The 12,775-nt window shown below is 37.0% G+C and overlaps 1 protein-coding gene across 1 annotated transcript in view; it reads left to right on the forward strand.

Moving 5' to 3' along the window:
* Positions 1 to 792: 792 nt before the first annotated feature.
* The window catches only part of CACNA2D3 (calcium voltage-gated channel auxiliary subunit alpha2delta 3), a gene marked incomplete at both ends in the record, with an annotated part of 393,832 nt that continues 381,849 nt past the window's right edge, over positions 793 to 12,775 (forward strand). The window contains 2 exons of the mRNA XM_079540355.1: positions 793 to 911; positions 1,508 to 1,589. Of these exons, the coding sequence (XP_079396481.1) occupies positions 793 to 911; positions 1,508 to 1,589 (201 nt within the window). The remainder of the gene's footprint in view (positions 912 to 1,507; positions 1,590 to 12,775) is intronic.

Below are 12,775 nucleotides of genomic sequence, written 5' to 3' on the forward strand. Positions count from 1 at the left end.
GGGGCCGAGCACGGCCGTGCTGCCCGGCCTGCACCCGCCCGTCATGCGGCGCTGCCCCGCCTGAATTGGCCGCGTCCCCGCCGGGTGGGCACAGCCTCCCCCCCCTCCCCCTTCAAGCCGCCCTGGCTCAGCCCCCGGCAACGTGCGGCGTTCTGCTCTCCTCTCCTCCCTGCAAGGGCTCAACTCCACTTTCAGCTCCTTCAGACTTTGGCTGCTCTTGCCATCCGGAGGCTCCCTCCCGCCGGTCCGGCTCCTCCTGTGCCTGCCTCTCTCCGCGCTATCCCGTTAAAAGGCTGCAGCTGCCGCTCGCTGAGCCAGTCGTTGGTTGACTCCGTCTGGGATGAAGGCTGGAGGTTAGCGGCGAGGGAAAGGAGACCTCTAGGCAGCTTTCCATTTGCAAAGTGAGCGGTAATTGCGAGGAGACAGCCTCCCCAGTTGGAATCAATAGTCTGCTTTCTTGCTGCTAAGGGCACTTTGGAGCAGTAGTAGGTCACTGAAGTAACTCCAGCACGCTGCTGACTGCGGAGTTGTAAAGAACTACGTGCGAGTGGCTGCAGGAGTGCTGGAAAACGCGTCCCTGTTGCCAGGGACGGAATAGTTCTCAAGTCATTAGAGCTTCTGGTCCTCTCCTTCCATTACACAGAGAGGGTCACTCCTGGGAGGGATGAGGATGGAGCAGTGATTTCTCCAAGTGTCGCTCTCGTGGAGGGGCTTAAAGCTGGCTTGAGAAGCCACCCCCTACTGCTACTAAATTCAGATTTACCTGAATTTCCCCAAATCTCTTCAAGCACAATGCTAGAAAATCTGAATCTTCTTCGGACTTTTGGGGGTTTTTTCTTTATCTTCTGGACAGCTTTTAACACAGCCTTAGTGGATGTGGTTGGATCGGAGCAGCAGATCCCCCTGTCTGTGTAAGTGTTTTCATGGTATTTCTCTCAGGACTGTGCTCAAGGATGAGAGTTGACTGCTCAAGTTCCTATTTCTTACTGCAGATATTTAGCTGTTCAAGGCACCTTTGCTCCTCTATCATCTGTTTCTGAAATTGGGCACCACTTTAAATTTATTCTAGTGCATGTGTTGATGGAGTGTACTGTAGCAGAGCTTTATTTTAAACACTTCTATTTACCGAAGTTCACATTGTTATGTTAACTCATTGTTATGTGAGAAGTTACCATTCAGAACCATTCTGCTGTTTTATCTGCTCCTTTCATTCGTGTGTAAACACATTGTGTCAAAGTGTGTTTCTGGGCAAGTTGATTGTTTAAATTTTAAAAAGTGCAGCTTGGGTGGTTTGGAGTCAGAGGCCTCACCTTGGCAGAGCATCTAGCCTGTGCTTGTACTTGAACAGCTTTGCTAATCTTTTGCTGTGCCTAGGTTCCTTTGTGAGCTCCTCAATGCAAAATTGCTTGAATCCTTATGAGTGCAGCTGAAGCAGCTACAGTCTGTGTTGCTTGCTATGACATGTGTATTACATTTCTTCCTGCCTCTTTTTTTTTCTCCTTCACAGTGTGAAGCTCTGGGCCTCAGCGTTTGGTGGGGAGATCAAATCTATTGCTGCCAAGTACTCGGGTTCCCAGCTCCTGCAGAAGGTAAGGATCTTTTTGCTTGTAATAAAGAAGGTTGTAAAAGGGAAGATGGAGGCAGATTTAATTTTTTAAATAGAAAAGCAGAACAGTGCATCCTTTGGTCTAAGATCTATTTTTGTATTGCATACTGGTCCCTGATGACTCTTTGCATTGCACTGCACTGTTTGGAGACTCCTTGATTAAAATGAGTTGGTTTTGAGAGGTGTGGGTTTTTTTGCTTTCATTTGAAAGTAAACTCTGATGTGGTTTTTTTTACTTATAGTCTAGATTGCAGGTGTTTTGTCTGGTTGCTGCATTGTGATGATCGTGTTTCTGTGTAGAAACAGCTGCTGCTTATGAAAAACATTAACTTCATTCAAAGAGCAGAATTAGGGCATATTTTATTATTTTTACCCTATGCTGTATGTATGCAATTGACTATGTATTGGGAGAAGAAGGCTGCACTGTTGTTTGTCATCTCCGCAGTTTTTACAATCCCATTATTCCCCAATCATCTCAACCCAGTGCTGGGATGTATTACATCATTACAGATAAAAGGAATGAATGTGGTTATCTTCTTGCTCAGCTGCACAGCTGGGTAATAAGCTAGTGAAGTATTGCGAAAACTTGAGAAATTGGCATAAGTCTACATAATTTGGGCAGAAAGGGATGAGAAAGCGGATTTGAGTATTAGGCATATATCAAAGACTGCATCTAGACTAATTTAAACGTGCAGCCAATAATAAAGTTCTATATTGTAGGCCGCTCATTTTTATAGCAATTGCTGAAGAAGGCATTGTCAAAGACTGAGGGAAATATGTTGAAGTTTTTAAGATTGTGATTTTCTGGCATTTATTGTGATCCTTAAAATGTGGTGTGGAAATGGAAAAATGTTGAGATGCTCTCTGACTACAGAAACCAGTCATTCAACCCATAGGTTAAATTCCTGCTTGTTTTAGAGGTGATTTCTGGTTTTGAATAACACTTGTTTGTTTTTGTTTGCCTATGAAGGAAGAGCTTCAGCTTGTAGCACTTATTTTGAAAGGCTTGTATACTTGTGAGATTATGTAATGGACAGAAAAGGTAGCAGTTCAAATAAACAGCTTATACTGTCTGCAGAAAATGAAGCAACTAACTTAATACTTAAAGGCATGGGAGATCCTCAGTATTATGCCTTTTCATTGTTATGTACCCAGGATTGTGAAACCTGTCCTTAACTATGCTGCAATACAGAGCTATTAAGAACATGAATAGTTGAGGTCTTTCAATACGTTTCAAGGCCATTAAATAGCTTCTGTTGAGGAGAACTTTTAATCTAAAAATGAGGACATTTAATATTTATTGTATTTTTAGCTCGTGTTCTTTAAAATCTTGGTGTAGTCTTGTATCTGTATAAACTCTTTAAGTTCATAATGCAGATGGACCTTTCAGTTAGTATCTGATCAGGTATTGTTAAAAGGCTTAAATTTTTTTTTCGGCCCTTAACAAGCAACTACATTTATTTAACTTTGGAACAGCTCCATGTGCAGCCATTTTTGAACTAAAATGACTTAAAACATTTTTGTCTATTAGGAAAATATGGAATATGCTGTGTTTGACAATGGTGCTAAAATCCACAAACACTAAGTATAAGATCATGCTTCTATTCCTCGTAGTAGATACATTGTAGATATAGAATATATGGTTAATCATTTCTGTGATGTGCTTTTCCCTTTGTAGTATCCTCATTCCTTCCTATAGGTTATTATAATTGTAGGCAATAGGAAGCTATTCACTTTACGTTTTCATCAGCATTCTTTCTGTTTCACTAACAAAACCCTATTCCTGTTTTTAAAGGTAGACAGTATACATTTATTCCACGTTATTTTGTTTTTGTTTCCTGCATTTGTTATGGTATTTCATCACAGAATTAAAGGAGAAAGATGGAATGCAGATTTGAGGGTGTTTTGAGTTCATTTGTTCTTCTATTGCATTCTCTACTCTTTTTTTTTTTCCCCTCTTTTCTTGCCTTCTGATCATAATAGTTTGAGGAAAACTCTGGTACCTTTCAGTTTCATTGAAAAATTCCATTTGCCTGTCCTTTTAAACTTGCCATTTCTTAGTGTTGGCCATGTCAGATGAGTCTGGATGACAGACGATTTTAGCATGAATCTTTTTGTATTGTTGTGAAACATATTTATTTTGTAAGCTTCTATGAATAAAAGCATATCAAACTTGAAGATTCACAAGCATTTTCATCATGTGAAGTCAATGGCAGAAGTTGTCATAACAATTCACCACAGTGATAGCACATTAGTGCTGTAAATCCAAGCATGGTTGTTTGTTGTTTTTTTTCTTCCTCTGCCACTAGCCAGACATGAAGAATCCATTCGGTGTTTACTGTGTGCTGAGTGATCAGAATTAATGTCTTCTTAAAGGCAAGATTCCACTTGTAGAGGCAGAATGACTTCTAATGTTAAGTGGATGAATCAATACTTTTTGATCATGAATTAAGCATCATTAGTGAATGAAGATATAAAAATGTGTATAATTACGTATTGGGCAGTATGGATTTATTAATTATCAACTGCTTTGCAGTGCCATTTAGTTTAATAAAAGCTTGATAAATGAAAAATTAATGTAAAGACTATTTGGTTCACTTTGTTAGCATAGATGATGTGTGCTACTTTCAAAGGAACGTGTGATAAACCGAGGTCCTATTGACACAATCTTTTATGCAAATGCTTTACTCACTAAAATTCATGAGACCCGTCTTGAGTTTTCATTGAGAAAATGAAATTATGTGAGATCCTCAGTTAAAAAAATGGTCAGATTGTAACTCTGAGTATCGATACAGGTATTGCAAATCCTGAGTATCGCGCTGTGAACAGAAAATGAGTAACCAGCATTGCAGTCCTATTGAGTTTTGAAATGTGTAAGAATATTTTCATCACTTTTTTTAAAAAAGCAACGTTGTTTATCTCAACTGAGTGTTTTTATAATTTCATTCTGTTGTAATAATCTTCTCTGAGTATGTCGTTACGCCTTCTAACACTGTGTGGGATATACGACTTTTCCTGCAATTGGCTTTAGATAAAATACAGGGACTGTAAATAGTTCAGAAAATAATAATAATAGCTCAGTAAATATTTTAGAAATGAAGATGAGATTTTTAAGCAAATTAACACTTTTAAATGTTTTATTTTAATGCTCTATTACTTTCAGAGTGAAGGAAGGCCATTCTGTGTTCAAAACACCAAGCATAAGAAAATAGGACAATATTATTCGTAAATTAGCTGGTTTATGGAGGTTTTACAGTTGTCATGTAGATTTGGCAACATAAATGAAGCTATTTGATGCATGCTCTTCACCTGGCTAGAAAATACTTCTGGGGCCTAAAATCTATTCAAATTTTAATTGTTTCTTAGGTTACATGTAGCACAGTATGACAGAATTTTTTCTCCTCGTACTTGGAAAAGGCATCTGCTTTATTTGAATCCTGACGCATCTTCAAACTTTTTTTTTAAACACTGATCATTTTTTAGTTTGAATGTTAGCACAGCCTGGTGGCAAAGCCAGGCTTTTTAAGTATAGGATGAAAGCAAGGGTTAGGTCCCAGGAATGGATTCATTTCACTCTATGATTATTCCTCCAAAATCCTATGCTTAGGGAATGCTATTGTTCACGATACAGTGTTCATGATAATGATGTGTGTTCAGTTCTATATGCTATTGCAAAGTAATAGTAGCAGTAAAATGCAAGTAGGAAGTGGAGGTAATTTGCCTTCAGTTAATGTTAAAAATAATTGTCATTTGCGCAGTAAATCTCTAATATCAAATAAGTCCAATTATTTCTATGTGAGGTGGTTTGTGCTTTTAGATTTCTCTTGGAGAAAACCATGCATACTCTGAGAAATTCTTGATTTGGTCTTGAACGGTAAATAGTAATTTATTACTACTATAGGAACACTTAATAATTGAATATGAACTTTTTTTTTGAGAGTTCTACCATTAAGGTTTCTTGCTGAAACCTCTTGCTTTTTAAAGCCCTCACAGAATTTCCTTATGTAAGTTGCTTAACGGAGTCTTCAGTGTTATGTAAGCACTTACAGCCCTAATTTCAAGCAGTTTGTCTGCACATGCCCACTCATTTCAACATTATCTTCATTGTATGAAGAGTTCTCAAATCCATTGTAGTTTCTCCAAGCAACTCTTTCCATCAGTACAGAATCCCTATTTATAAAGGTTCAAAATTACATTTTGACTTACCACCTAGTGCTGTATCTTGTTTCTTACAACCATGAAAATGTCAGTACAAAGCTAATAGAACAGGGTGATTTAGATCAGTTTGCATTCAGCTGGCGTATCTGATTCATGTGGTACAGTTATCTTTAGTTTTAATATGTATAATAGTGACTTAAATTCTCACAGAAGTTTAGTACCATCATCTTGACATTAATTGCTTTTATTCAGCCTGATGTTTTTTCTGGTCTTTTTAGGCTGGTTTTTTTTTTTTTTTTTTTTTTTTTTCTCAAGACTCTTCAATTACTGCTGCCTTCTTTGAAGGAAGGGTCAATAGAATTGGGATGTGCATTTCAAGCTGCAGATATGGACTGCCTTTTTGATTATTAATTTAACTTTTGCCAGCTGAACTATTAATTTTAATCCTGCCAAAAAGTGATAGAAGAAAAATCACCTAATATATATATATATGTGTGTGTATGTATATTCATATAAATGATATAAACAAACCCATCACCAAAACCCACAACAAACCTGTAAGATGTCTATGATTTTAAACAAACCAAAACAACAAAATCTAGCCAGGCAAATCATATTAAGCTTCATACTTCTGAACTTTGGATTATGCAAAATGTCTCTTATCCCTGAATTAAAATCAAGCATTAAATGAGAAAAGAAACTTGCGTCTTAAAACACTTAAATTCTGATGGTTAACACAATGCTATTCTGCAGCTTGCAGGTCTTAAACCCTTTTCCTTTTCAATTTTTCCAGGCCATGTAAATAATGGAGTTGTTCCCTATGTCAAACTAGTTGCTGAGTACGTTAGTGTTTTTGCTACGCACTTAGTATTATTATGTGAGGATATAGAGATAAATTATTTTGCATAGATATCTTATTTTTTTCTTCTTTTTCAAGAGGAAAAAATGTGGTAGTGTGTGGGGAAACCTGCTGGGTCCAATCCCGATTTTCAGTTAGTATATTGATCTGGAGAGAAAAACATGATAGTACAATCTAACTTTCAATAACATGGTTTCCTTTTCTCAATAAGTTAACTGCAGTTTTCCTTCTTTCTTGTGATGAAGTCCTGCCTTTTCTGAAAGCATTGGGTAATTTTGTTTTGCCTTTAAGTTGGAACAGCATCTTGTGTGTACTTACTCTCATCTCTTGTTCGAATTTTTTTTCAGGAGAATGAATTTCTTAGTATGCTTTCAAGTACATGAATTATCAATCATCATTTTTAATATTTCTTTTTCTAAAAAAATGCAAAGCCCTGCTTAAAGCTGTGTTGAATTTGTGCTCTTCTCCTACCAGTACTCTGTGTTTTGTAGAATTTTTTTGTCTTTCCAAGTTTTGCAAGTACAGCATGATCCTCTTGTATTATTAGAAGTAAATATTTTCTATTGCTGATGTATAACACAAATAGGAGATGACTTCTGTAAGTATGATAAGTACCTTCCACTTTCAATCATGTTTTTTTAATGTAGAAATTGAGCAGGCAATACAACTGGAAAGCATCAGATCTTGAAAAGAGATGAATGCTAATTTCTGTACTTAATGCTTTTAAGGTTGGTTGTTTTCTCATCCTGCCTCAGAAAGTGCTTGCATTTCAAGGTGAAAAGTGCTGGTCTCCATGCAGATTGTTTTCACAGAGAAGGTAAACTGCCACGAGTGGAAGCTGCATTCTGATGGTGATTCACTTTTGAGCAACTGCTAATCAATACTCTATACTTTCAAATGTCATTACTGTTCTGTAGGGTACAATTTTTTGTTGCTGATAATAAATGGTTACATGTACAATACAAATTATATATTGGTGGCATAGACAGTATTTTTTTTTTTTTTTTTTTTTAGGTTGATGTAGACACTTCAATAAGAGGTCTTCATGAAATACCTTCATATACTATTCTCATGAAATTCCCATCCTGCTTTTTCTACGTATAAAACTTTTTTCCCAACTGTGGACGTTCTTGTGACACTATTGAGCATCTTCCCAAAGATTAAGTACTTATTTTGTGAATGACAAAATCATTACAGTCTTTGCAGTTGAAAAACAAATATGTGCAATAAAGCTTTTTTTTTAAAATAACACTTAGAATTTGAGAAGGGTCTTGGGTACCTTTCTAGGAGTGATAAATTCCAGGGACAGATGCTTTCCTAAAATATCCTGCCTTCAGATTGTAAAGGGACCAACAGAAAGCACTGTCAGACTTTCTGGGTTGTGCTTGGCATATCTCAAATGCTTGCAGTGCAAGGCTATTGCCATGACAGCCAGTTGAAGGCTGATATCAGGAAGTATGATTAAGTATCATATCCTGCCCTCTCAAAAAGATAGTCCTGCTTCTTACAAGAAAGTTTTGGCTATAAACTTACCTTTGCCAAACTTGTTACTGTGAGCTTGGTTGCTCATGACCTTGGCATGGTGTACCTGCAAACTTAGCAGGCATAAGGGGATGCCTGAGGGAGACCCTGGGAGATTGTTATCTTCTTCATCTTTGTATTTTTGGTGGTTGTCATTACTGTCTACTGGTTTGAGACTATGACATCTGGACAAGTGTGCTTACCCCACAGCCCTTCTCCAGTGCCATAGGCTGACGCTAGAACTCTTCAAACAGGCCTTCTAAATAGACCAGTGATCAATGTTTTTCTTGTCCATTTTTCTGACTCTCATTCTTTCTCCATTTTTCTCAGTTTTCTTTTTGCTCATTTTTTCTCATAAAATTATCAAGTAATTGCAGAACCTATTTTGGCTTCTTAAAACCCGTTTGTCTCATTCAGTTTAGTTGTAAAGTTGCAAGGCTTATTTCAGCTCCCTTAGAGTTATGTTGTTTAGCCACAAAGTTTAAGTTAGATTCTAAGTATTAGAGTGCAAATATTTCAAGGGTATTTATGTGCCAGTATCTAGATGCTCATTAAAATTGATAATTATGTGTGGACTTCTGTATGTGTGTATATGTATATATATATTTTTACCTTAATCTAACTTGAGGTATTTGTGAATCTAGTCACCCCTTTCCATTCCTTATGGACAGGATCTGACACAGAACTCTTAGAACTTTACAAATGCACTTCCATATCTTACAGCCCATGACTAGCACCTTGTTTCAAAGGATGATATTATAATGCATGAAGAGATTAGTCAGGAGAGACAAAGACTTGCTCACACAGGACTTCACAAATGTTAGAATCAGTGTACCAAATTTAAGCTGGAAATGAGTAGTAGAATCCAGAGCACAGACCAGCATAATACTCTCTTACATGAGGGTTGGCTTATTGCACTCTTCAACTAGATCTTAGCTGTAGCTACGAATCACAGGTTTCTGCAACAATCTAGGCTTGGATTTACCAAGGATAGCAACTAAAATAGAGAAAAATCTAGATAGAGGTCTTAGAGCACCCAAATTAAAAATGAGAGAGATGTATACAGAAACTCTCCTTGAGCCCATTAAAAAACAAAACATGGTGACCTAATCTAGTTTGTAAATTGGGGATATAGTACGATAAGTATGTGTATATAATTAAGTGTTTTAACTGAAGCATGACAGATGCTGACCTGAATGCTTGGGTGTGATCGATAGCAAATTTTTTTTATCTAGACTTTGTTTCTGGTTCATAGGAGAGCACTGAAAATATCTTTGAGCTTCTAATAACCTCAGAATATTTTCCTTTGGGGTACTCAAAATGTGGAACTGACAGACTTTCCTGAATTTTGTGCAGGTGGCAGTTTGCATTGATACTTCTCAAATTTGAACACTGAGTAGATCACTGATTAATATTCCTCTGAATACGTTGATACTGAATTTAGTTCTTGGGGCTTCATGACTCTGCAAAACTGGTTTTGAAAAAAAAAAAAAAAAAAAAAAATTCAGCAAAACCCCAAACCAAAGAACTCCTTTATCTTTCACTTCTAGGTGTGAGAGCTATCTTCCTCTCTTCCACGATGGAACTTTTAATAATTTATGGGATCATGGAATAATTAGTTGTGGAAGAATGGTTTAGAAGGTCATTTAACACAACTTTCTGCTTAAAGTAGGGCCAGTGCTGGCTTGAGGGCAGATTTCTTGGGGCTTTGAGTACGATGTCCAGAATCTTCAAGGATAGAGATGTTAAAACCTCTTACTCCAAATTTTCACTCTTAGGATGGAAAATTATTTGCTTAAGTTGGAACCTCTCACTTGAATTCCTGCTGCCTGTCTCTCCTGTTGTGTTATGAGTTCTCCTCACTACAGCTCCTTACTACCCACTCCCTACCTTGAAGAGCTGCCCTAAACTGTTATGCACAATCTTGATGGATCTTATCCATCTTCATTATAAAGGTCATTAATAAATATGTTAAAACCAGCATTCCACAGTATGCACGCTTGAGGAGCTCTCCTTGCAAATAGGCTTTGGGATCACTGTCAATGAGCATTGCCTTTTGAGCCTGATTAGTTTTTCCATCCATCTAGTAGTCCTACACAGACCATAGTTGCCATAATTTGAATACTGTGATGCTATGGGAGACATCAAAAGGCATTCTGGAATAAGGTAAATAACATGTACAGCTCTTTGCTTGTTGATAGGTATGTTCTTTTTGTTGTAGACGGAAGTCAGGCTGGTTACGTGATTCTGTATCCTTCAACATTAATAGAAACATCTACGCAAGCAGTTTTAAGCAACTCTACTAAGATGTCACTGGCTTGTTGCAAAAGCGGTTGCCCATGTTTTATTCAAAGGCCAAATAAATTCAATTTGAAATGTACTTGTTATTCTCTCTTATACCTTTTCCTCTTATATTGTCAGTCTGGAAGATGTATATGCTTTACATTATCTATGGTATATTGTACTATTGCCTTCCTTATTGTGAAATACCCACAAAATGTAAGACCTAATAAAAATCACAAGAAGTGCTATGAAACTTAGCTGAAAAATTGTCAACTACAGTAAACAAATGGAAAACTTAGTGATTGAAATTTTTGTAAAAGTTTTTTTGATTGTTGAATAGCCATTGCCTATGTGTGTTTGGATATAAATTTGATTTAGTGAAGGGAACTTGTATTGCCACCATTCTCTTCTCTATTGGATCTGAATTTCAGCAACCCAAAAATTTGACTCTTGAATTAAATCTCTCTACATAGCAAAAAATAAGTGTTTTTCTGAAGTTTACTTTTTTAGTAGACTTACAAGGGAATTCTCAATTCTATCAGTTAGGATTTCAATTCTATTTCATTTGATATTTGTTTCTCCCAACTCCTAGTTGTCAGGGCAGGCTTCTATTAGGCCCCAGTCATAAACCATATTGTACAATCTTTTAGGTGTTTCAACAGATTTCACCATTTTCTTTTCAAAATCATTCTTTCAAAATACTTGCATTAATATTACTAGTTCACAAATTAAACTCTCTTCTGTCTAATATTCAGGTGGACTTTCTTCCACAGATACTCCTCATGGTAAAGCATGTAACGCTTCTCGTGGTTATGAAGCTTTGAGACTAGTCTCAACTAACTTGATTGCAAGAACTGGAAGGCTTTTTTTTTTTTAATTTGTCATGGTAACACGAGTACTTCCCTTGTAAGGGAAGCACTCCTTAGACTTCCTTGGCTAAACCAAATTCCAGCTCCTAGTTACCTCGCTCCAGACGTTTTGTTTTGCTATGTTTATCAACCAGAGTACCTTAAATGAACTTGGTGTCGCACAGAAATCATTTGTCATCTGGTAGAAGGTTTAATACCTCGTATGTTTTCACTTCAGGTTATTCTGCTGTAGCTGCAAGGAGCTTCTTCATGCTAGTGCATGAACAAGAATTTGACTTGCTTTCCTAAAAAGTAGGAGTTGAACTATGCAGTCATTGTATTTCCAGCCTGCTAAATATAAGATACTGACAATGTTATTTGGAAGGTATTGTAAACAAATTTGGTCAGACAACAGCACATACACTTTCTATTGTTCCTCTAGGTTGCATTTGAACACTTGTTTATTCAGTAAACTCCCAAGAGTTTATCAAGCTAAGCTGCTAATTTTCAAGACATAAGAAAAAGGTTTATGTACTACGGATATTAAAGTTTGATGTGTTGGGAACACATCGTTGGTCACAAAACCAGATAATTATCTTCTAAAGTGACAAAGCTTCAAAGATGAAAAGCAGGAATATTCAAACTTCAGCTTTACAGCTTTACCTTGAAGCAAAATGACTATCATTTTATGACAGCTGTGCCAAATCTGACTGCTGAGCTGTTTGTACATGATGCTATCATATTACATTAATAGAAATTTTCACTGATAATGAAAACTGTAGGAGGCTAAGAGTAAAGCTTTATGTTATGACTTGCAGCCATTGACTATCTGCATCCAACAGATTTATTACCCCCTACGCACATTGTGCTTTTTACAATATCTTCTGCAGTTTCTTCAGTGAAGTACAACAGAGAGATGATATTATAGATGGCTCTGTACAAGAAGTCTGAGTACTCCACGTTTCGGATGTCCCCCTATCATTACAAACTGCAACATGATTTCACAGTACAAGTAGAGACGAGATCTGACGTTCCTCTGGAACTTATCGTGCAAAATACTGAGTGAAAAATAAAAAACACACGAGGATTTCTTTTGGCCACCTAAGCTTTAAATTTCCTGTTAAAATCAAAGTAGAGGCTGAGATTTCATCTGTATGTCTTTTTATCCTAGGTCTATGATAACTCCCTTGATGGTCTGTTCAGGCAGTGAAGTGATCAAGCATGGCGTTAAAATACACCCACAATATCATACGTACGAAGTTCAGGACTTGTAGTAGTGATGTAGTTTTTTTCCAGAATGCCGTAGGCCTTCTATTGAAAACTAGAACTGAGAGCAAGGTTTTCCACAGATCACTGCCCCTGACCCAGTGCAATCTTTGGTGAATTAAATAGACCTGGCAATAGTGTCCTTTGCCTCAAATTTCGAAATGTTAAAGGTCCTTGGATTGGGAGCAAAGTGCTTTTTGTATGGGGAAATTTATGTGGTAAAAAGAGCACTGC

The sequence above is a fragment of the Tetrao urogallus genome, assembly GCF_951394365.1.
Source record: "Tetrao urogallus genome assembly, chromosome: 10".
NCBI lineage: Eukaryota > Metazoa > Chordata > Aves > Galliformes > Phasianidae > Tetrao > Tetrao urogallus.